This window comes from Balaenoptera acutorostrata, chromosome 1 (assembly GCF_949987535.1).
Source record: "Balaenoptera acutorostrata chromosome 1, mBalAcu1.1, whole genome shotgun sequence".
In the NCBI taxonomy this organism is placed as follows: domain Eukaryota; kingdom Metazoa; phylum Chordata; class Mammalia; order Artiodactyla; family Balaenopteridae; genus Balaenoptera; species Balaenoptera acutorostrata.
In genome coordinates this window covers 154595685-154619592 of record NC_080064.1, presented here as the reverse complement: position 1 = coordinate 154619592, position 23908 = coordinate 154595685, and the positions used below count along the sequence as shown (strand labels likewise).

General features: G+C 44.0%; 2 protein-coding genes across 8 annotated transcripts in view; one reads left to right on the top strand and one right to left on the bottom strand.

The window, feature by feature from the left end:
• The window catches only part of LAMB3 (laminin subunit beta 3), a 164743-nt gene that overhangs the window by 61859 nt on the left and 78976 nt on the right, over window positions 1–23908 (bottom strand). The window contains exon 1 of one of the 7 annotated variants that reach the window (XM_057541784.1): window positions 6021–6107. The exons of 5 other annotated variants lie outside the window; for them this stretch is intronic. The gene's annotated coding sequence lies outside the window, so the exon portion shown is untranslated. Of the gene's footprint in view, window positions 1–5773; window positions 5853–6020; window positions 6108–23908 lie in introns of those variants that run through there. One more of the 7 variants, XM_057541788.1, reaches the window with a different exon arrangement.
• On the top strand, window positions 5806–6820 carry G0S2 (G0/G1 switch 2). The gene is made up of 2 exons (XM_007163956.2): window positions 5806–5939; window positions 6113–6820. Exon 2 carries the CDS (start codon window positions 6144–6146, stop codon window positions 6453–6455), a length of 312 nt encoding a protein of 103 aa, XP_007164018.1. The 5' UTR covers window positions 5806–5939; window positions 6113–6143; the 3' UTR covers window positions 6456–6820.

Genomic DNA, 23908 nt, shown 5'->3' with positions numbered 1-23908 from the left:
TGTCATCTACATAGAGGCAGTAATGGAAGGCTTGGGAGTAAACCAAATTACCTAAAGAGAGTATGCAGAATAAGAAAAGAGGCTTCGGGACTTAGTCCTCAGAAATGCTGACATTTAGAGGTTAGATAAAAAGCAAAAGTGAGAAAAAGAACTAAGGAGTGTCCATAATAGGATAGCAGGAAAACTAAGAGAATCTGATATCATGGAAGCCAAGGAGAATGTATTTCTAGAAGGGAGTGGTCAACAGTTCCTAGGCATGGCATACGTCGTGATCATTTACAGAATTGTTCATTACCTGCCTCCTGCATACTACTTCCTCCTCATTTCCTGCCATTTCCCCAAACCCATCCTTTATGCTCTAACACCAATCTTGCCTAACTTCCCTTGGACCATGTAATGTATTCTCATGCATCCTCCCCTTTTCATGTGAAGTCCTCTCTCATTCCTGAATCCCCAACCCTGAACCCCTCCTTTCCCTCCCAGAATCAGTGAACACTATCTATCCTTTAATACCCTAAGCTGCTCAGACATTATCCACTCTTAGGCCTTCTTTGACCACCTCCTCCCCAAATTGAATCAATACATGTCTCATTCTATTTGTTTACCTGGTATATAGTTCTATGATTGTGCTTATCCTAGTATTCAATATAGTCATAACTTATTTAATGTTTGTGTTCTCTACTTGACTATGAGCTACTTGAGGGCAAGGAGAACTTTGTATTCTGCTTTTTTCATAGCTATACATGACATAGTATCAGACACACAGCTGGCTTCAACAAAGGCTCTGGACCTTATTGCTGCCTATACCACCTAGGGAATGCAAATGTCTTGGGCTAGGATAAAGGACCACGGGAATTGCTGACATGCAGCAGGAGGCAAAGACAACTGAAGCATAACCAAAGAATAACTGAATCAACTGCTTCATTGGTGCCAGACCACTAAGCCCTTCATAGTGCCCTAGCTCAGGGTTCACCACACCCCTTAGCAGGTGTTAGCATCACCCTCACTTTACAGATGAGGAAATGGAGGCTAGAGAAGTTAAGTCACTCGTCCAAGGTCAGACCCTGGCAAGAGGAGCCAGGACTTGAAGGAACCCAAGTCTGTTTGACTCCAGAGCCCCATACTCTAAAGTCCAGCTAGCACTTGAGCTTGAAGGAAGTTCCTTGCACTGATTCAAACTTGTGAAGGACAGTACTGGGCTTGTGCTATGTGGGCAGCAGGGCGCCACTGCTCCCAGCCCATGCTGCCCGCTCCAGCAGCTAGTGGCTCTGCTTGGCCAGAAGCTGTGAGGGACAAAAGCAAAATGTCTGTGAAGGGTCTATCCCTTGGTATTGATTTGTCAAGGCCCTGGGGTCCCGGGAGCAGGTAGGAGGGATTCCGAAGAGTAAGCCAGTCGTTGCAATGTCAGACACTAAGTTGGGAATGGAAGTAAAAGGTGAGGGAGCCAGAGTGGAGGGGATCGAGCCAAGTTGCCAGGTCTTGGGCAATTTCAAACCCAAGGCTCTGAGCCAAGCACAAGCCACTGTGCCTAAAATAACCTCCCAAGAGAGTCTTAACTGACCATTTTGTAATCACTATCCCAGTTCTGACTTTTAGGTCAATGTAATTAGCATTGATTGGACCCCTATTATACGTTAGCACCGTGAAAGGTACAAAGACCTGGTCTTCTGCAGAGACAGGGCAAGCGCACAGGACACAATGAGAGCGCTGTATAAAACAATACATAATGCAGTGCCAACCTGTGCGCTCCCAGCCACAAAGGCAGCTGGAATTCACAGAAAGGAAAGAGCAGAGTGTGCTGGCACAGACAGTGGGGGCTTCTTGGAGCACATGACCTGAAAGGAGGAAGACAGAGTAGAAGAGAAGAGCTTTTCGGGTAGGAGGAAGAGGGGGAGCAAAGGTGAGGCGGCAGCAATGAGAAGGAATTGTTTCTTGGGCTGTGTGAAACCCATCTGTGGAACAAAGGATTCTTGTTGGAGAAGAATGGGATCTGAAGTTAGATGAATAGGGAAGATCAGATGATAGAGGTCCTGGATCCAAGAATATTGATCAAGTAAATTTAACATGCAGAATCCAAAAGTTCATCACGTGGGCAATGAGAAATCATCCGGGCTTTGAAAAAGGCAATTAAGAATAAAAATTTAATTTTAGGAAGATTTATTTGGTGGTAGTGTTTGAGATGGATTAGAGACAAAAGGACTAAAGGCAAAAACAAAAAACAAAAAAAACTGTCCCAAAAAACCAAAACCAAAAACAAATAAACCCTGAATGCTTCTTGGGTATCCGCTAAAAATCTGACTGCATACAAACTTAATAAACATAGTCTATCCCCTGCCAGTCCAAAGGGGAATATATTCATTAATCCCATAGTTACCTATTAAGGACCTGCTATGTGCCAAGGATTATACTGGGTCCTGGGGATGCAGTGAAGAATAAAACAAAGCTCTGGCCCTCATAAAGGTTAGCCTCAGGTGGGTGTGGAAGACAACACAAAAGCAAACCAATAATTACATCAATGTAAAGCCAGGTACGAAGTGCTATGAAGGAAAATAAAGCAGGGCATTGGGCAGGGAATGGTGTGATAAAGAGGTCAGGGAAGACCTCTAAAAGAAAATGTCACAATATTTCAAACCCAGAGAACAGGCAAAATGGAGATGCCACCGCTAGAAATAAGAATATTGAGAAGGTGACTCAGTTTGGAAGAGTACAGAGAAAGTGGGGAGTCTTGTTTCAAGTGCAGCAGGGTTGTGTTAAAAGCAGGATATCCACACAGAAATGTCAGGATATCCACACAGAAATGTCAGGATACTAGAACTCTAATGTACAAGATCAGAGGAAGATAAAGGTTAGCCATGTAGATTTTAAAATCATCCATTGCTATTTCAGAGATAAGAACGTTCTCTCCAAAACTAATTTACATGAAATGAAAGTAACTCAAGGACTGAAAAAATTGGAGTATAAGATACACAAATAGTTTTATCATATCTCCTGTGATGATCCCCAGCCTCCAGCCTCCTGGAACCTCAGGAATTGGGCAGTGACTTTGATAGGCAGCAAGCTAGTAACAAAATAATAATACTAACAATTGAGGCTCATACACAACCAACCATCCAAAAGATGTCTGTCCCCTGTTCCTTCAAACCCCTAAGCACAGTTGTTGGGATGGCTCTATCCCTCTTCTGTACTGACTCCTGGGACCATATGTTGCCCCTTTGTGATTGCTTCTTCTGATAGTTCCGAATGTTTTAATGTTTGGGAGAAAGGGATTTGGCAAGCAAAATAAACAAATTTTAAACTGACCACTCCTGCCTTCCTAGAAATGGCAGGAATTAACGTTGGGATAGACTCATAGGCTCCAGTTTGCCCGGAACGGTTCCAGTTTCGGCACTGTGAGTCCCGTATCTTGGAGAAACCCCTCAGCCCTAGGCAAAGTGGGATGGTTGGTCACCCTACAACTGGTATGACCTTGACTGCTATACCCTATGTCTGACCTGCATGATGCAACACAAGGCTTTACATCTCTAAAGAGACAACAGCGCAGTCAAATCACGTGCTTAGTTTCCCAAGCCTGAGTCAAACTGCTACCCTAGAAACTGGGTTCTCTTTCCCACCCAGACAGACGAGCTATGTCAGAAATTCCTAGGCATGTGGTGACCCTGGATTCCTCAGCCTTCTATTCCCACCATCTCACACTGAGCTCCAGCTACCACCTAAACAAGGAACACCAAATCCACCAGTGACCCCAATCCATGGCACTGGCCACCCTCTCTGCCCAGCCCTGGCCAGCAAGCTGGTAGGGCCTGGGGGCGGTGGTCAAAGTTGGATTATCAGAGGGGGAAAGAGGGGAACCCATCTGAGACAGTGACGTGCTGTACCACAGCAAATCACAAGAAAGGGGAACCCCAGATAAATTACAGTCTGCTGACGTTGGGAGACGTGCAGTTTGCGTCTTTGAGTTACAGAAATACTAGAACGCTCACTGAACAGTCCATTTCAGAGTTTGGGGTCCAAAGCTCCAAAGGGCTGACTCACCTTCAGAGCAGAAACCGCATGAAAGCCCTGGTATTAAGGTGTACAGCATACGCTCATTCAGAAGCCGTAGTATTTGAAACTCACACAGATCTTGGGAAAGCTCACAGATCATTTCCGCCGGTTATTAGAGGCTTCTCCAAAATTATAAGGAAGATTCGAAGAAAATACCAAGACTGATATTCATCCCCCCTTATTACAGAATTTTCCTGCCTCACGAGGTAAAAAGAATAATAAGCAGGGGACACAAGCCTCCAGGAATCATCCCTATTTGGCCCTTTGTCACCTTGACTGCTTGTGTACATATTAAAATGTAGAATTTCAAATAAGCTTGTTAGGTATCCTTGCCCAATCTGCACACACAAATCCTACTAACTGAACTACTAATAGCCAAGGTGAAGCGTAGACGTAATTGTTGCCTTTTTAAACTTAATTGTCTAGGAAATTGCCTCAGACCCCAAAGAAAGATTACTGTGAAAATTTCCAACGACCCAAATACGTGAGCCCTGCAACAGCCGTTTCCTGGTCCCTCCCCACAAGGCTCAGCCTGACTGACTTTGCTGTTGCAAGATTGCATCACTGACTTTTGCAATTTTCTGGCCAGTCCAATTTCCCCCTCCTCTCTTTGCCCTCTCCCTTTCTCTGCTTGAAGCGCTTTTAGCCCAATGTCTCTCCTTTCCCCTACTTGCTAACTAACTCTGGTGTATGGATAACCAAAGCTAAACCAGAACACCCGCCGCAACGGTGATGAAGTTTAATCCTAGTTGAAATCAACCCTACCCTCCTCATGCTTCCTAGAGTACTCTCTACTCTTTAGCTTCTTACCCAAGCTGCCTACTCTCACTCTTCTGCCCCTAAACTGTTTCTATGCTAAGTGGAGCTGGTACGGTGGCGTTGCCCCCCAGATCCAGGGAAGTGGCATATAATTATTGAGGAAAGTATGAAATATTTGCAGTTCAGACCAGCAGACAAACTTTTACCAACGGCCCCCCTTCCATGTTCACCTCTCCCTAGCTCCCAACTTCACTTCTCAAGTGGGAGTGGGGACAATTTGGATTTAATGGCAGTTCCCTGATACACAAAAGTACAGATACAAACACCTACAGGCACAGAGACTGACATCACACACACACACAGACACACACACGCCCCCATCTGTGCATAAAGGGCACCCTTAATGAATAGTTATCTATCAAGTGACCCTAGAAATGCAAGCACCTATGAATAAAACCAGACCAGAAATAAACAGTATAAGCACAAACTGCATTATGCAGAGCCTGGAGACCCGTTCTGATCATTACCCGGATTCCTCCCCCTTGCCTTCTACCTCGGATCCCTATACGTGTGAGAAGACGACAAACCTCCTGAATAAAAACTAATGTTTCAGTTAGGTAGAACCCCAGGTGTCCTTATAAGGGGCCTTTCCAGACTGCCCCGGACGAGGGAAGCTGTGACCCACCCACACGACTAAGAAAGAGGTCAGAAATGGACGTGGATACCTCCCTGGGCTCTGGGTGCTCACCCTTGTACATCCAGGCCCGCCCTCCCCCGCACCCCGGGCTCACACGGCCGGGGCGACGTGCACAGCTCGTGGCTGACTCCCCCAAGGTCCTTGCCCCGCTCCTCCCCCTCCCTCCTCTTCCCGCCCCCTCCACTCTCTGGCCGATGCAGCACGGGCCCCAGCCCAAGAAGCCCAGGAGGCGGGGCTCGGAGAAAAACATATAAGTGGCCCCGGGGCGCTGACCAGGTGTCAGTTGCGGAATCTCCATCCGGAAGACCCGCGGCTACCGAAGAAGGGGAGGAGGAGGAGGAGGCGGAGAAGGAGAAGGAGAACGCAGAGCCGCGGAAGCCACGCACACCGCGATCGCCGACCCGGCTTGCGCTGCCTGCTGCTCGCTCGACGCCCCTAGGTGAGCCCGGCGGGGAAGAGCGCGACGGGGCGCGGGGTCCCGGCTGGGGTCCCGGGTGGGCTCCCCTCTCTGCAGGCCTACCCCGAGAGAGCCGAGTGAGGGAGGGCTGCTCGGGAAGATGCAAACGTCTTTCGGTGGCTAAAAACCCCTTTTCTGCTCCGCTTCTCCCGCAGATCACTCCCACCCCGAGAGCCCGGAGCCGAGATGGAAACGGTCCAGGAGCTGATTCCTCTGGCCAAGGAGCTGATGGCGCAGAAGCCCAGCCGGAAGCTGGTGAGGCTGTACGTGCTGGGCGGCGTGCTGGCGCTCTTCGGCGCCGTGCTCGGCCTGATGGAGACCTTGTGCAGCCCCTTCACGGCCGCCGGCCGCCTGCGGGAGCGGGAGGCAGCGGTGGCCGAGCTGCAGGCCGCCCAGGAGCGAAAGGCCATCCGGGAGCGGGCCCTGCTGGAGAAAAGCAAGCAGCTGGAGGCCGTCCAGGGCTGCCGGGCCCAGACCAACCGGCTGCACGCCTCGTAGGAACCCTGGGGGCCGGCGGAGGGAGGGGGAGAGAGACACACAGAGAGAGGAGGGTGAGGCAGAGCGCGAAGATCAGGCTCGAGTGGGCGTCTTGTGCTGTTTGGGCTTCTGAGAAGCTACTGACTTTAGAACTGAACTACCACGTGGATCCACCAAAAGGGGTTTGGGATTGAGTTTTGCTGCTGTGCAGCACTGCAGGATGACATGTCCAAAACCTTCCAGCTATCTGACTGCATCCAGCATTTTGCACTAGGGTGAACGGAGGAGAAATGCTTTTTATATTATTATTGTTGTTATTGTTATTATTATTATTATTACAGTGACCACCATTTTGCATTTTGAAATAAAAAACGTTTTGTACTATATCTTAGCATCTGATTCCTGAGGGGCATGGTTTTCTGGGGTGGGCAGCAGGGAGGGCGGGCATTTTGGCGGAGGGGGGTCTTACGTGAGGCCAGTGGAGAGAGCAGTTTCCTGAAGGTCAGGCAACACTTGCTTCAGGGCTCTGGACTCATATTGATGTTACATGCTTATAAGTCTGTTGAGGATTTGTTTTTGCTTTGTGTTAAGAGTGGCAAGAGAGAAACTTTTCTAAGTCCCACCAGACTCAGCATTTTAAGATCAGAAGATAAATCAACTTCTGAGCTAGAGTAAGTGAATGAGAGATACTGATTAATTCTAGGGCAGAAAGCCTATTTGCCATCTCACACCTGTGCACCAGAGGATCTCATGGTTGATACCTCTTTCTTCCTAACTGTATTTTAATGGAAGGGAGTGAGGACAGTGAGGGGGAAGGAGGGATGGAGGGAGGGAGGGAGGAAACTAGCTAGCTGGTAGGAAAAGAGGGAAGGCAATCTCCCAAGAACATTTAATTGGATGTCTAGCTCTACCAAGCCTTTCTCCTCACAAACTGAATCACAGTAAGAAGTTCTAGGTTAGGAGGGGAAAAGACCGGTTGTCACAGTCCTGAGTCATCTTCCTCCAGGGACAGAACTTGCTCTGTGGTAATAGCTAGTCCAGTGGCTCTATAGGGCTCAGCATAGGGAATTTTAAACAATGGGTCTTAAAGAAGTAGTTAGGGGCATAGGCCTGATGCCACTCCCCTAGTGATTTTAATACGTCTCCTGCCCTAACCAGGTACAGACATTTCCCTCTCTCCATCCATGGCTATGCATTTTTGCCAAACATAGCAAGGCTCGTGCCATCGCCTCTGACCAGACTCTCTCTCCACCACCACCCTCTTCCCTCACACACACCCTTCCATTTTATTTCTGCCAACTCAAATCCTACCCAGTGTTCCTGGCCCTGATCAAGTGCCATCTCTGATATCTATTCTTATCACTCCAAACAAGAGAGCAGTCAGAATGGGGTGAGATTAACCAAGGGAAAAGACACGTATTTAAAGGAAAAGAAGAATATCAGTGGAACCACTGTTCTCGCAGTTTCCAAAATGGGAAACTTGACCCTATATTAAGGTGACATAACCTCACCTTAAATGTCCAAAAAACTTCTCAGGAATTCACCCCATCTTATTCTTCAGTTTTCCTTCCCAGGTGCCTCTCCTATTATGTCTATTATTCTTCCACCCATGAAGCCACCCTCTGGTCCAGCTGTCAGCATCTCAAACCACCTCCTGCACCCTCTAGCACATTCATTCCAAAACATCCACTGCCAGACTGGGGATTGTGACCTTCCGTCATCCTGCTGCTCCTCCCTCAAAAATGTCAGCGCCTGAGACTCCTGTCCAGATTTCCCAGTGTCTCCGTGATCTGCTTGCATCTCAGCCCTCCCACCTGATGTTCCACATGAACCCAGGACCTTCCTAGTCCCTCTGGTCTTTCACACCTTTGTTCACATTACTCTTCCCACCTGAATGCCTGCCCACCCACAATCGCCACACCTTCTGAAGCCATAGACCTCAGATTCTCCAAGAGAAGGATGATTTCAAATATTCTGCCTCTTGTCAAACTGTATATCAAATCACGTACTCCAATTTTTGGTTTAGAAGGTAATGCCTATATTTTTTGGTTTGCCTATATGTAAAACTACATATATTTTACATATTTGCCTAAATATATAGGAAATGCCTATGTATTTTTAGTTTCGAAGGGTATGCCTTTTACCTATACGTGTACAAACTCCCCAACCCAATCAAATCCAAGCTATCGAAATCTGTTCTGTCCTCACTGATCTTTTCACTTCTCTGAATTCCTACAGGACATTCAGTCTGGGTCTCATACTGGATCACGCAGTAATGGACTTTTTTGTCCCAGTTGTTTTATGGAGGTGACCATCTCTCTCAGAGTATAATCTTCTTGATGTCTTTCTCTTTAGTGTTGAAGGAAATTAACAAGTCCTAGGCAAATAGTAGATTCTTAATATATACTTGATTTCTCAATTAATCTACTTATAACTTTAGAGCAGTGGCTCTCAATGGGAAGGGGAGCAGTTTTGTCCTCCAGGAGACATTGGAAAATGTCTGGAGACATTTCTGCTTCTCTGGTAGTGAAAGAGGGGCACTCCTGCTGGCATCTAATGGGTTGAAGCTAAGGATGCCATTAAATATCTCATAATGCACAGGGCTGCCACTCACAATAAAGAATTCTCCAGTCCAAAATTTCAATATGGCTGAGATTGAGAAACCCTGGGTTAAAGGAAAGTAAAGAAAAAGGGTTTGCTTAATCGTTTCAGAATCCAGGTTTTGAGGTGGTCTCGAAAGACTATGTCTGATTGTGATCAAACAAAAGTCCCTCTCTCAACACAGGGACAAAAATGGTCCTTGGCCCTATCCTATTTGGCAATTTTTATCAGCAACCTAGGAGAAGTGACAGAATTTATACTTAGCAGTTCTGTTTGATGATGCAGAGCTGAGATAGAGTCAGGATTCAGAACAACTCAACAGGCTAGAACCATGCACTGAGGCTAACCAACTGACACCGAACACGGAAGAAGATACAGCACAGAATTCAGGTCCAAAAATCAGTTGCATGACCACAAAATTAGACTTATTCTAGCAGCATATCATGTGAAAAAGACCTAGGTATTTTCATTGATTACAAGCTCAGTATAACCCAACAAGAGTTTTGTGATAGCACTACTAAAATAAACTAACACCTTATTAGTAGAAGTAGAATGACCAGAAAAAGGGAAGAAGAGGTGGTTTTGTTTTACTTTGCAGTCTGGCAGGTGGGAAACCAAAGAAGTTAAGTCAGACTGCCTGGATTTGCTTGGGTTTGACTCCTCTATTTGCTAGCTCTAAGACCTTGGACCAGTTACTTGTAAACTCTCTGCCTCAAGTTACTTCAATTCTTTCCTCATCTATAAAATAGTACCTTCCACATGAGATAATTTTGCAGATTAAATGAGATAATGCACATAAAGTGTTTACAGTGGTACCTGGCAAATAGTAAGCTCTCAGCCAAAGATAGTTGTTGTTACATTTCTAGAGAGACCTTGACAAACAAAAACCTGCTTAGATCAGAGTAACTTGGGCAGATAAAAGTCCAGAACTCCTGCCATATACAGAACAATTGAATGGATCTAGAGAAGATAAAATACAGTAGTGTCACATAACAATTGCCTCCAAATAGTTGAAGGGCTGCCATATTGGTCCAACAAAGTCCACTAAAATGCACTTAATTTATGTGGCTTGAAAAATGCAGAACTAGAACTAGCAACTAGGAGTACAAGGAAGCAGATCATAGGTCATTAAGAAATCAGAGTAATTCAAAACATAATGAGTTGCCTTGTGATACATAGTAAGCTCCCCATTACTAAAAATGCCCAAGCAAAGGATGCCAGGGATGGGATAAACTGGAGAGGAGATTTCTGAACTTGGAGGAAGGTTAGTTATATGATTTCTGAGGTCCCATCCAATTACATGATGCTAGGATTCTGTTTAATATAACCACCAAATAGAGAATGTATTTCCCATTCCAGCCTGCTTCTCTAGAACCCACCCTCCTTCTCTATGTTTTCAATGCTTCTTTGTTCTTTTTCTTAGCATGTTGACAAATATTTTCCTTCTTGCTCGGTGACTATTAGAAGTAACTTAAAAATAAACGATTTCCTGATTAAGTTCACTTAATTTAAAAATAAACTATTTCCTGATTAAGTTTACTTAACTCATGCGCTTGTCTCTCAGAAAATACCTTAACTTAATAGTTGAACCAAATGGTCCTCACAGTTAGTCATAGTGAAACACATATAAGTCACCTTTTTTTCTTTTTTAGTTAATTAATTAACTTTATTTTGGCTGTGTTGGGTCTTCGCTGCTGTGCACGGGCTTTCTCTAGTTGCGGCGAGCAGGGGCTACTCTTCGTTGTGGTGCGCAGACCTCTCACTGCGGTGGCCTCTCTTGTCGTGGAGCACAGGATCTAGGTGCATGGGCTTCAGTAGTTGTGGCGCCTGAGCTTCAGCAGTTGTGGCTCACAGGCTCTAGAGCACTGGCTCAGTAGTCGTGGCGCACGGGCCCAGCCGCTCCGTGGCATGTAGGATCTTCCCAGACTAGGGCTCGAACCCATGACCCCTGCATTGGCAGGTGGATTCCCAACCACTGCACCACCAAGGTAGCTCACTTATTAGTCACCTTGCTCTTTACAAAACACCACAAAACTCTGATCTATTAACATAAATAAATATATATACATCATTTTGTGCTATATCAGATGTGAACTTGTACTACTCTCTAGTGAAAACAGATACTAGATATCAACTGTGAGAACATTTAAAAGTTTCACACTTTCTTAGGAAAAGTTTGATTGTTGTGTAATCATGGTAACCAGAACCAGTTTTAAATCCACTGGCTCAATCAATCACAACTCTCCTCAGGTAATACACTTTTACAAACCAACCAATCAGTAACACTCCCTCACTTCTAAGGGTCATTTAACCATGAAGTGACTCACCCCCATAAATATATTTCAGAGTGCCAACCAATCAACAAATAAATATGCTTCTACAGATATCAGCACACTTATGACCAGGAAAGTACACCAAACTCTGAACTTCCTGCTTTCCCAAAACCAAAAGATATACTTACCAGGTTCCTTGTGTTCAGACTCTATTTGTCCTTCAGATCTGCTGCCAGATAAGTCAGTCTCAACTGTAATCTGAATCTGATGAGTTTCACTGAGTTCTCACGGCTTCTAAAATTTCTAACCAAGTATGTCTTTGTATAAAATCATCAGATCTCAGTCTTTGTGTAAAGTAAATAGAAATTTTAGTTTACAGATGTACATTCTGGTAAATAATTGTACCTAGGCCTTTGTATATGGTCATTAGACATTTTGTCTGGGAGGTATACTATTGAGTAATTAGACATAGGTCTTGTTTAAGTTCATTAGACTCTTTTTATGGAGGCATACCATTTGATAACTGTATTTGCCATTAAACTGCTAATCCCCTGCTGCTCACTTTGCTTTTGCTTTTGTTTATCTATATTATAAAGTTTTATTTTATATGTTTTTGTTTTGTACTGAAATGCCTTATTTCTGATACACAAATAAAGAAGTGTTCCATATGGAATGGCCCAATAAGTCAACAATCCAATCCAAGCTGGTCCTAGGGGACAACAGTTGGAGTTCCATTAGATTGGTGACCGATTCAGGAAAAGGTAAATGATCAAACTTGGCTTTGGGTCTCCTTAAAATTTTCTTGAGAGCGCTCTCTATCTATCTCACCAAGGTGTAAAAGAAGGTCACTTTTAGTCTGTATTCTGAGGTCAAAGATTGTCAGGTCATTGATTACATGGCCCTTTCCTAACTTTTGCATAGGAAGGGAACCCAAGATACCATTCACAGGCACACATTCTTACTAAGTAGCCTTTCTTGTCTTTCTTGGGTTCTTCTACATCAAATCTGCAAACTCCTCTTGGAAGAACTCCTGCTTCCTGTTGCACTATAATCCCAGTTCTTGCACTTACTTTGATAAAGCGCAAAAACTTTGAGTTTAGAATAACGATGGTCAACATGAGGGAACTTTTGACATATCAAAATCAATAAATTAATTCATTTGAGGAACCCCCAAATAAATTAATACATTTAAGAGGAACCCCAGAAATCTAAAGAGTCAGTAGTTAGCTTCTTTGATTAGTATGCTAAGGCCTAAAAGGTTCTCCAACCTTCTGTATGAAACACCCTTTTTTCAGAGTTTTCTTTAGAAAAGATGCAATTACATTGTAAATCTGCTAAACCAGAAGGCATCCCTAAATAAGTTAAATTTAAACCCTGATCTGGAGCCATATTAAGAGTTAAAATTGGACTTCCCTGGTGGCGCAGTGGTTAAGAATCCGCCTGCCAGGGGGCTTCCCTGGTAGCGCAGTGGTTGAGAATCTGCCTGCTAATGCGGGGGACACGGGTTCGAGCCCTGGTCTGGGAAGATCCCACATGCCACGGAGCAGCTGGGCCCGTGAGCCACAATTGCTGAGCCTGCGCGTCTGGAGCCTGTGCCCCGCAACGGGAGGGGCCGCAATGGAGAAAGGCCCGCGCACCGCGATGAAGAGCAGTCCCCGCACCGCGATGAAGAGTGGCCCCCGCTTGCCGCAACTGGAGAAAGCCCTCGCACGAACCGAAGACCCAACACAGCCAAAAATAAATAAATAAATAAATAAATAAATAAGAAAAATCCTTTAAAAAAAAAAAAAAAAAGAATCCGCCTGCCAGTGCAGGGGACACGGGTTCGAGCCCTGGTCCAGGACGATCCCACATGCCGCAGAGCAACTAAGCCCGTGTGCCACAACTACTGAGCCTGCTCTCTAGAGCCCGCAAGACACAACTACTGAGCCCGCATGCCTAGAGCCCATGTTCCACAATGAAGCTTAGCCCCCGCTCACTGCAACTAGAGAAAAGCCCATGCACAGCAACAAAGATCCAACGCAGCCAAAAATAAAATAAATAAACTTATTTAAAAAAAAAAAAAAGAGGGGCTTCCCTGGTGGCACCGTGGTTAAGAATCTGCCTGCCAATGCAGGGGACACGGGTTCTAGCCCTGGTCTGGGAAGATCCCACATGCCGTGGAGCAGCTAAGCCCATGTACTGCAACTACTGAGCCTGCGCTCTAGAGCCCGTGAGCCACAACTACTGAAGCCTGCGTGCCACAACTACTGAAGCCCACGCGCCTACAGCCCGTGCTCCACAACAAAAGAAGCCACCTCAGTGAGAAGCCCGCGCGCCGCAACAACGAGTAGCCCCCGCTCGCCGCAACTAGAGAAAGCCCGCGCACAGCAACAAAGACCCAACGCAGCCAAAAATAAAATAAATAAATTTATTTTTAAAAAAAAGAGAGTTAAAATTAAGGATTTTCCTAAATCTCAGGAAGCCAGGTAAAAAATTTTTACATAATTTAGGATTTTATTTGGTACTTATTCTTCTGGACTAGATCTTTACCAACTAGTTCAGTGAATTGTTAATCCTTCAGCTGGAGAAAAATATTTAAAAGCAGCAGGGTAAGAAAGGAAAATTTTAAATAAGTCAGCTGTGTAAAATGGAAAAAAAAGTGTTTTTAGGGGGGCAAGAAAAAAAACAGAAAATACAGTACAAAAGGCAATTCCAGAAGCCTTTCTTTTAAAGATACAGTGGACAAAAATTCAAAATTATAAGTTAAAAATGAAAACAGACTTCAGGAAACTTTCAAAGAGCATTCTGGAGTAAACCCAACAGTAGTATTAACCCACTGCCTGGCAAGGAGCAGGTGTTCATTAAATATTTGTTGAATATAGAATAAATAAATGGATGAAGAAAGTAAACTTTTTGATGACCCATTGTTATCCGTGCCTTAGTCCAAAAGAATGGAAACCTCTGAATTGGGATGTGACCCTCCATCATTAGTTGGTGTGAATCAGGCTGGAATTACTGTACCTACTTGTGGAGACCCTACCCCATGTGGATCTGTCTCCCCACTGCCGTCCACTCCACACCCCCACTGCTGTGATCACCGTAATGGTCTATAAGTCATCTCGATGATTCCTAAGGAGTTTATAACTAAGAAACGTGTAGACACGCAGCCTCACAGAGTACATTAGATTGCTGGTCTCTCTTGGTGGGAAAGGAAAATCTGCCCAAACCCAGTCCTTGTTTTAATTATTTCCTTTGAGGCAAAGCCAGGAATCTGAGAGTGAGCGCTTGCTAAGGGTGGGACAGGGGTTCTGCCTGGTGTGCCTCTGGCATGTTCAGAGCTAGCAATAGTAATGGACAAGTCTCCAGGGCAACCAGGACCACTTCCAAGCATTCCCACCGTGGGCCGCTGCAGGGGCCCTCTATTCTTTGGGGAGCCCTGGTGCCTGATGCCCAGGACTGGGCTCATGTCCCGGTGCCTCCTGGCTGCAAGCTCAGTCCTAGCATGAGGGCTTTCTTCCTTGGCCCAGGTTTCACCTTCTTGTATCAGGTGGCAGACCAGCTGGTTCCAGTCCCGAATCAGATCTTCTGACTCCTCCCAGAAACCAACCAACTTCTCAGCAGGAAACCCTGCCCCTCCCCAAAGAGTGGGAAACCGCAGAGGAAGAGAGAGATGAAACAGAAGGGAAGGCAGAGGAGGAGGGAGAGGGAGAAAAGAAGCAAAAGGAAAAACGAGATCAATAAAAAGAAGGCAAATCTGGTTGAAACCCCAAGGTAAGACTTTTTTAAATCACAATAATATGTAATAGCATCACCATTTGTGTCAGGGCCTAGTCCATAGTAGGTCCTCAAAAAACCGCTATTGAAATAATGCATCTATTTGGAATAAACTGGAGGGCTGGGCTGAAAGAGATTTCAATGTCAAATGCTGGTCAAAACAAGAAACAAAAAGAAATGTCCCGATGAGCTTTGCATTCTTTTTTTTTTTTTTTTTTTTTGGAGCTTTGCATTCTGTAGGAGGGAAGATGTGATAAAACACAGATGGAACCAGATGTCTGTTACTGGCACTGAGCACATTCTGATCATTTTGGGACAGAAAGTTAAGTTGAAACAAAAAATTGCAAAATTAGTTTTAAAAAGGTCTGCATGTTCTTTTGAAATCATACAAAGATTGCAGGTCTTAAGCATTTTTATAAAGCGGCTTTAAAGTAATGACAGAGCACGAACACTATGCTGTATCTTGGGAATTGCTTAAAGTGCAGATATCTGCCTTTTGCATCCAATCATCAGCTAGTTTCATATTTTTTAATATTGAGATCTAGAGCTTTGAAGAAGGCATGTTTTATCTCAAGGAGTCTTATTCAAAGGACCAAGGGAGGCCTAAAGTTGTCATTCAAAATTCTTCCTGTGCTGTTCATCTATTCCTTAATCCCAATCCAGCCTGCTGCTCGGGATACTGACATTCTGAGCCTTAGAAGGGTCTAATCAGATTTCAAAGCCCCTGGTTTCAGGTCCATTAGAGGAAACCTAACAGGAGCAAGAAATAGCATTCCCCACTCTCCACACCCCCATTTACCCAAACCTTCCCTTGCCATCGATAGCTAGTACCATCCAGAAGGTTGCAGTTTACTGATCCAGTCACTTGGGGGAATTAAAATAGTTAAACTCACACTTTGGAAAATACCTATAGACCATGATGGTGTGTTTTCACAACACTTGGCTTTGAAGAGTCCTGCTCCCCCAACTTTTCCAACAGAGCTTACCAATTCAAAGGGACACACTTGAAGTGTTTATTTTTCTTTTAGTGCCAGTATTTTCCTTTGGGTTTTCTGTGAGTGCATCACAGGCGGAAGCTGAAAGGAAGGCGGGAGAGGTAAGGAGAGATGGAAGAATCTCACTTCTGCTTGCTTGCCAAAATTTGAAAGGAATTGCCTTTCCCTCTTATGTATGATATGAAAATAAAATCCAAAAATCCTAGCTCTTTCTTGATACTAATTTCAGTACAGCTAAAAAGCTCCATGCATCCAATTTCTGAGCTGGAACAAATCTTAAAGGTAATCTAATTCCTCTTGTTTGCCAGGTGAGGGAATTGAAGCCAAGACAGGGGCAGGGTCTTGCCCAAGGTCACATATATGTCAGTGGAGGAAAGGAGACTGGAACTCAATTATCTCGGTCCCACCCAGGGGCCTTGCAAGAAACTTTATACAAAAGTGCCCCAGATACCCAAGAACACATAAACATGGCAACTCCTGATTAAATAAAATAAAATATTCAGTTAAAGATGCTCAACTAATCCTTACTTGGCAGAAATGGAAAGTGGGAAAAGATTTTCCTAATAGTTAAGCTTTTCTAGATCTGTTTTGTAACTGTTAGGAAACTGGAGAGAGTAGAAGGATTCAAGACAGATTTGTCATGAAAGAGCCAGAATATTTTACATTCCTACCATTGATCCAGCATTTTACTTATCTTATCTCTTTATATAATCGCATAGTATCCTCCTTTTACAAGTAATATTTTTTTTAATTTGCTCAAATTCACAGAGAGAATAAGATATTATTATTTCTGCATCTTTCATTAGTAGGCCCAGCATCATGCTGTGGACTAACGTGAATATTTATAGTTCAGTGGCTGTTACATTCTTACTCAGGCCATTCCCCAACATGGACCCCTGCTCCAGCCACCTCAAACTAGTTGAGGTCACTCTGACATATCAAGCTATTTCTAGACTCCTTACCTAAACACATATAGCTCCCTCTGCTTGATATGGCCTTCCCCCAATTTCTTCATCTCCATAACTTGTACTTATTCTTCAAAACTTAGCCCCAGGGTCACCTCCTCCCTGAAGGCTTTCCCACTGCCTGGGATGACTTGGCTGCCCTACTCTGTACTCCGTTAGCACCCTATGCACATTATTATTACACTATTGTGAGCTTTGATTTACTTGCCTACCCTCCTTATAGTTAACTAGAATCTCCTTGAAGGAAAACATCAGATATTGATCAGCTTTTACAATATATTCCTGGCACCAAGCACAGTTTGGGACATTTATTAGTGCTCAATAAACATTTGGGGGAAATGAATGAATGAACAAATGAAAGATTTCCCCTCCTTTTCTTCCATTTAAATGATTTAATAAAAAGTCTCACTCCCACACTCTTGACTTTTGGGTATCTTGGGAGGAATAGAAGATGGCACTACTATAGGCTTCTTCTCCTTTCAAACCTGACAGGCTGCTCAAAAATGCTCTCTAGGGTTATTATGCATGCCAGTTGAACAAACATTCATTTCTGCTCCCTTACAAAATGCACTGATCACAGTACAGTAGAAGAATGTGCATGCTATAAATCACAAGGACAGAGAACCAGAATGGAGACAACAACAGATGAGAAATGTCAATACCCTTTCAGAAGATGGAAAGTGGATGGACGCGGGATAAGTGACTTAGCAAACTGGAGTCTGCTGAAGCCCAACAGCCCACGGAGGCCAACAAGGAGCCACAGAGCCCAGGAGAGTCCCAGGGATCAGGCCGCCAGAAACCTCAACTCAGAGGGAGAGGTGGGCGCAAAAATAGGAAGAGACGCTCCAAATCCCCTTTCTTTCCCTCCAAGAAGAAGGAAAGTTTATTTTCTGGAGAAATCGGCCAAAGAGATGCCAGGCTCAGGGGACATCAGGCACAGCAAAGGGTGGCCTTAGGCAGGGAGCTAGAAACAGAGAATTAGAGGAAGACGCCATCCTGAAAGATGAGACTCCCCAGCCCCTATCCTGACTCAGATTCCAGAACACGCACAGCCCTCTGCATTCTCCTTATTCCAGCCCACCCCAGGCAGAAGAATGAAGCATTCCTCCTTGTAGAGAGTATACAACTAAAGAAAAAATGATTACAGACACTGATATTTGGGGGTTCCCCAATGATACTGCCAACTTCCCTCTGGGTTATCCTGCAGTGCATTCCCATAGTTGACAAGCCCTGCCCTCACACACAAAGCTTCCAACAGCCAAGGAATTGACTCCAAAGATCACCAAGCATAAAATGAAAGCCTCTGACATTGCCGATGGAGACCCCAACATAGGTAATCCAGGGAGCAGAAGAAATCATTAACAACAGCCCTGGCAACGTCAATATCCCCCCAGAGATAAAGGAAGGCAGTGTATACATCAATGAAGATCAGGAAGTCAGTGTTTTTAAAAATAGTGGAGAACAGAAAGGAGCTTTTTAAAATAAAAATACAACTAGAAATTTAAAAATTAAAAAGAAGTACTGGAAGATAAAATTGACAAAATCTCCCAGAAAGTAGGACAGATAGGTTAAGAGATGAAAAATAGGACAAAAACAATAAGAAACTTACAGGATCCATCCAGGAACTCTGACATCTTCTAATAAGAATTCCAAAAAAGAGAGCACAGAGAAAATGGAGGGGAATACATTAACCAAAAAGATAATTTCTCCAAAATTTCCCATAATGAAAATTTGAATTTCCATTTTGAAAGGATCCAGTGGGTGCCCAACACAATGAACAACAACAACAACAAAAAAAAAAACTTCTCCCCAAAGCACATAATTAGGAACGTTAGAACACCAGGGGAAAAACGATCCCAAAAGTTCTAGAGAGAAGAAAAACAGTTCACAAACCAAGGATCAGGAGTCCAGACAGAAATTGAACTTCTCAGTATCAATACTGGAAGCTAGAAACCAAAAGGCAATACAGAAATGTCTTCCAATTCCAGGAGAAGATAATCTCCAATCTTGAAACCCTTACCCAGCCAAACAATGAATCAGGGAGAGGGTAAAGTAAGGACAAGCAGGCAGGGCTGACACACGGGGCTGTATGTGGCCAGGGTCTGATGGACTAAAGCCCATGTAAAGATGTTCAATGTAAAATAGCACTCCTGCATCCAAGGTCTCAAAAAAAGTTCCCTACCATCATGAAGAAATAAACCAAGAAAAAGTCAGGGTTGTCAGGTGGATGGCAAAGGGAGGTCCCATCTACCAGCCTATCAAGCTCCTAGTCCAGATTGGAACAGGAAGACCGGTGCTCCAAGATGGATGTCTCCAAGGGAAAAAATAGATAGCTTATCCAATTAATTTGACCAATTTATTTGAGTTGTATTGCTCTTACCGGAGGATTTGGAGAACATGACAACTGAGTAAGCAAACAAATAAAAATGAGGTGATTATTGACTCCCGGGTCGGGGGTGGGGAATAGAAGAAAAGAAATGCAATCATAGTACATTATATTGCTGAGCTGCAAAAAAACAGTCATAATAATATGAACACTGACTATTGATTTAATGAAAATTGTGATTTAATAGTGTTAGGAATCTAGAAGGAAGGGAATGAGTATCTGTGTGTGTTGTTAAAAAAAAAAAAGGAAAAGTCCTAATATTCCTTAGTGGAAAATCAATAAATAATCTCTAAAACTGCAAAATCAAGAAATAGCAGTAAATGTTTTTAAATATGCAGTTAATTCCCAGAGGAAAGAAATAAGATTTTAAAACGTGGTTGCCTCTGAATGGGACTAGGGCGTGGGGAAGGGAGAAGCAAGGATTGCTGTTATCATCATAAGCCTTTTGATATCATGTGACTTTGTAAAGCCTCTCATGTGTTATATTAATAAATACAAAAAGAAAGAAAGAAAGAAAGAAAGAAAGAAAGAAAGAAAGAAAGGAAGGAAGGAAGGAAGGAAGAAAGAAGGAAAGAAAGAAAGGGAGGGAGGGAAGAAGAAAGAAAGAAAAGAAAGAGAGGAAATGGCTCAGTTATAACAGCATTCATGGATTACATTCTACCTACCGCTCAACATGTTGATGGCTGGAGCCATTAAATTCAGTCTCAAACAAGCTATATTTAAAGTATTTACCTAATTACCCAGAAGAGTTCCCCAGTCTGTCTACCTAAAGGTTACTTCAGAATCACCTGGGGAGCTTTGCAAAAATACAGATTGCTGGGTCCCACCCTTGATGGTTCCGATTCAACAGGCCTTGGTGGGGCTTGGGGATCTGCCCTTAGTTCCCCCAGATGATTCAATTGCACAGCAAGTTTTAGGAATCACTGTACTAAAGCAGAAATTGTGAGTGCGTGTAGGGAGGAGTGAGGGAGGGGGGTTTATGTGATTTGTGTGTGTGTAACTTTCTGTGTATATGTCGGTGTATTGCGAGTCTGTCTTCCTCCCTCCTTCCCTCTTTCATCTTCTTTTATCTTAACCCATAAACCCCTGTGGACTGCTGAAAACAATACCAGAAACAAAGACCCCCATCCCCATGATTTTAAACCCCAGCATTCTGTGCTTTCTCTCTCAGCCCTGGGGCTCCCTCTTCTGGCAGAAACCTGTTAAAACTCGTAGCATCCTAAACCTAGAAATTCTCCCTCCGTTCCTATAAGGCCATTTTCCCAGGTGGTTTCCAAGCCCTCAAACTTCGTGAACCTCCCATCAGACAGAAAAGGAAAAATTCAACCACCCTGGGAAAGACTTTCTTGCCTTACAGGTGTGAATGCACAAAGATCAGGAACGGCGCGGGATGAGGCAGATATGAGAATATTAGTTACGTACTGTGGCCAAATCCGAGGAAAAGGAGACCTTAAAGAATTCAACTCCCCACCTGCTTCCTTTCCCTCCTCCAAGAGAGATGGACAGATGGGGAAGCCTTAGCCATCTGCCTCTCAAAAATCGAAGGAAGGAAACACGCTAGGCTAAAAAGCTCACGGAATTTAGAAGCAGACCGCAGGAGTTCAATAGCCACCCTCACCTTCCTTCCTTGAGTCTCCTTTTCTGGAGCCACGTGCCAGATCGTCGGACCCTGTAAATCTTGCCGCTCCAGCGATTCTGTCTATGGATGCTGTTGGATCTTTCCCATACGCTGAAAATCTGCTCAGCCCAACACAGTGTCTGGCACAGAGAAAATGCTCAAAAACATTTGAATGAAACCTTAACTCACCGCTATCCTAAAATTCAGAACCCTCCTTCAGATTTGCGTGCCTCCCAAGCTCCTCGAATGTCCCCCGCCTCCACACTCACACTAAACATGTTCTTTCCTTCTGTACATCACTCCTCAACCCATAGCATCCTGGCTTTAGTGCCTTCACGACTCTGACAGGCCTCCAGCGATTCCTATTTCCAGACCCAATGTATTTCGGTCACTTCTCATCCTCCTTGACCTCTCAGAAGCTGTGACCTCTCGCCTCTCGTAGAGACCACCCTCCACCCACCCCCACCCTTCCTCCCCCAGGTTACCTGTTGCCTCAGATCCTCCTGCTGCTTGTTTCTCCTTTGCTCCTCTCCACCAGTTCTCGTCTTCTGTGATATCCCACTGTGCCCTTCACCTTCTCCCTGGGGGTGTCATCTGTCTGCTTTTAACTTTAACTTATATGATTTCATTCTCCCAAATCAATATCTCTAGACTAGAGATTTCTCCTGACCTTCAAATACCTAGCAGACATATTTATTTGTATGTATAAGAGTCTGTTTCCATTAAGCACTCAGAAAATGATTTCTAGCACTTGCATCGTGTGCAAGCACCGTGCTAAGCACGGGAGATACACTGGTGAGACAGATCAAGCCTCTGCCCTCTCAGACCTGTGTGTAATGGGAAAAACAGACAAATGGGCAACTGTGAGTACAAAGCGATGGGAGCTATGATAAGAGAAATACCCAGTGTTTGGGGATACCTTACATGTCCAAGGGAGGGCAGGGAGGGTGACTTCAATGGGTAGAACCTGAAGGATAAGAAGGAATGGGGGTAGAGTGGTGAGAGGTTCCTGGGAAAGTATTTCAAAGCTTATAAAGAGCTTGTTAAAGCTAAAATAATGTGTTTGGACTTTCTTCTAAGAACAATAAGGAGTCATTGAAGAAGAATTGGGTGCACTGAAGCCCACAGGGCACTTCCAAAGTGTTGACAACAGTCAGGTCTTAAGATGGTTGGTAGACCAGCAAGGCTTTTGCTTCATTCTCATGCCTCCTAAATTGTTCATGGCTTCATCTATTGTTTTGTGCATATCAAATGTTTCACAATCTTTTTTTTTTTAATTTAAGACAATCTTTATAGTATTTGGTTTGTAGTTGCTGATGAAAATGATACTTTTTTTGTTTGTTTTGTTTTTACATTTATTTATTTATTTATTTATTTATTTATTTATTTATTTATGGCTGTGTTAGGTCTTTGTTTCTGTGCGAGGGCTTTCTCTAATTGTGGCAAGAGGGGGCCACTCTTTATCACAGTGCGCGGGCCTCTCACTATCGCGGCCTCTCTTGTTGCGGAGCACAGGCTCCAGACGCGCAGGCTCAGTAGTTGTGGCTCACGGGCTTAGTTGCTCCGCAGCATGTGGGATCTTCCCAGACCAGGGCTCGAACCCGTGTCCCCTGCATTGGCAGGCTGATTCTCAACCACTGCGCCACCAGGAAAGCCCAATCTTTTTTAAAAATAAATCAGTGGATTGGAGAAGGCGGGATAGGCAGAGAGAAGAGTGATGAGGCTATTAAAGCAGAAAACAGCAGTGGCCTGAGTTAGGATAGTCATAGCGAGGGTGAGCATTGGGACATGGCTCTGGAGATATCTAGGAGATAGAATTGCCTGGGCTTAGTAAGTAATGGAAGGTGGGGAGATGGAGAAGGAGTAAAGAAGGACTTCCAAGGTTCTGGAGCTTTAACTGGATGGATGGTAAAGCCCTTGATTGAAATAAATCACAAAGTCATTGGAGAACAGTTTAGCAGTTTCTTTAAAAGTTAAATATAAATTTACCTCACAACCCAGCAATGCCACACAAAGACTTTCACACCAATGTCCATAGAAGCACTATTTGTAATAGCCAAAAAGTGGGAAATTCTAAATGTCTGTGAATTAGTGAATTGATAAACAAAATGTAGTATATCCATACAACAGACTATGATTTGGCAATAAAAAGGAACAAAGTACTGATACTTGCTACAATATGGATGAACCTCAATAACATGATAAGTCAAAGAAATCAGGCTCAGAAGATCACATATTATGTGATGCCACTAAAATGAGAGACAGAAACTAGATTATTGGTTGCCCAAGCCTGGGGATGGGGACAGGGAGTAATTGTAAATGGGTAAGATGAATCTTTGAGGGGTGACGGAAATGTAAAATTGGATGGTGGTGATGGTTTCCCAACTCCGCAAATTTATTAAAAACCATTGAACTGTACACTTACCACAAGATACTTTTCTGGTATAAAAACGGTACTTCACAAAAGCTGTTAAAAAAAATAATCAGGGCAGTTTCAGCATGTTGAGTTTGAGGTGTTTAGGAGGCATTAAGAGGGAGAGGTGGAGTAAACAGGTGGTTATGCCGCCTGAAATTTAGGATACAATGCGGCACAGGAGATAGAGATTTTTAATACTCATCAACTTAAAGATAGCAACTGGAACCATGAGAATGAGGGAAATCGCCCAGAGAAGATAGAAAGGAGGAAAGAGGGAGGACAGAATCTAAAGAACAGCAAGAGGAAGGAGTCTGAGGAGTAGGAAGAAAGCCCAGAGACTATATACAGACAGAATCCAAGGGAAGGAAATGCTTGGGAGCAGGGGAGAGAGACAAGAGCAGATAGGGCTCCTGAGACATCAGATAAGTAGACAGAATCAAAAAGCGGAAGACGTGGTAGGAAAA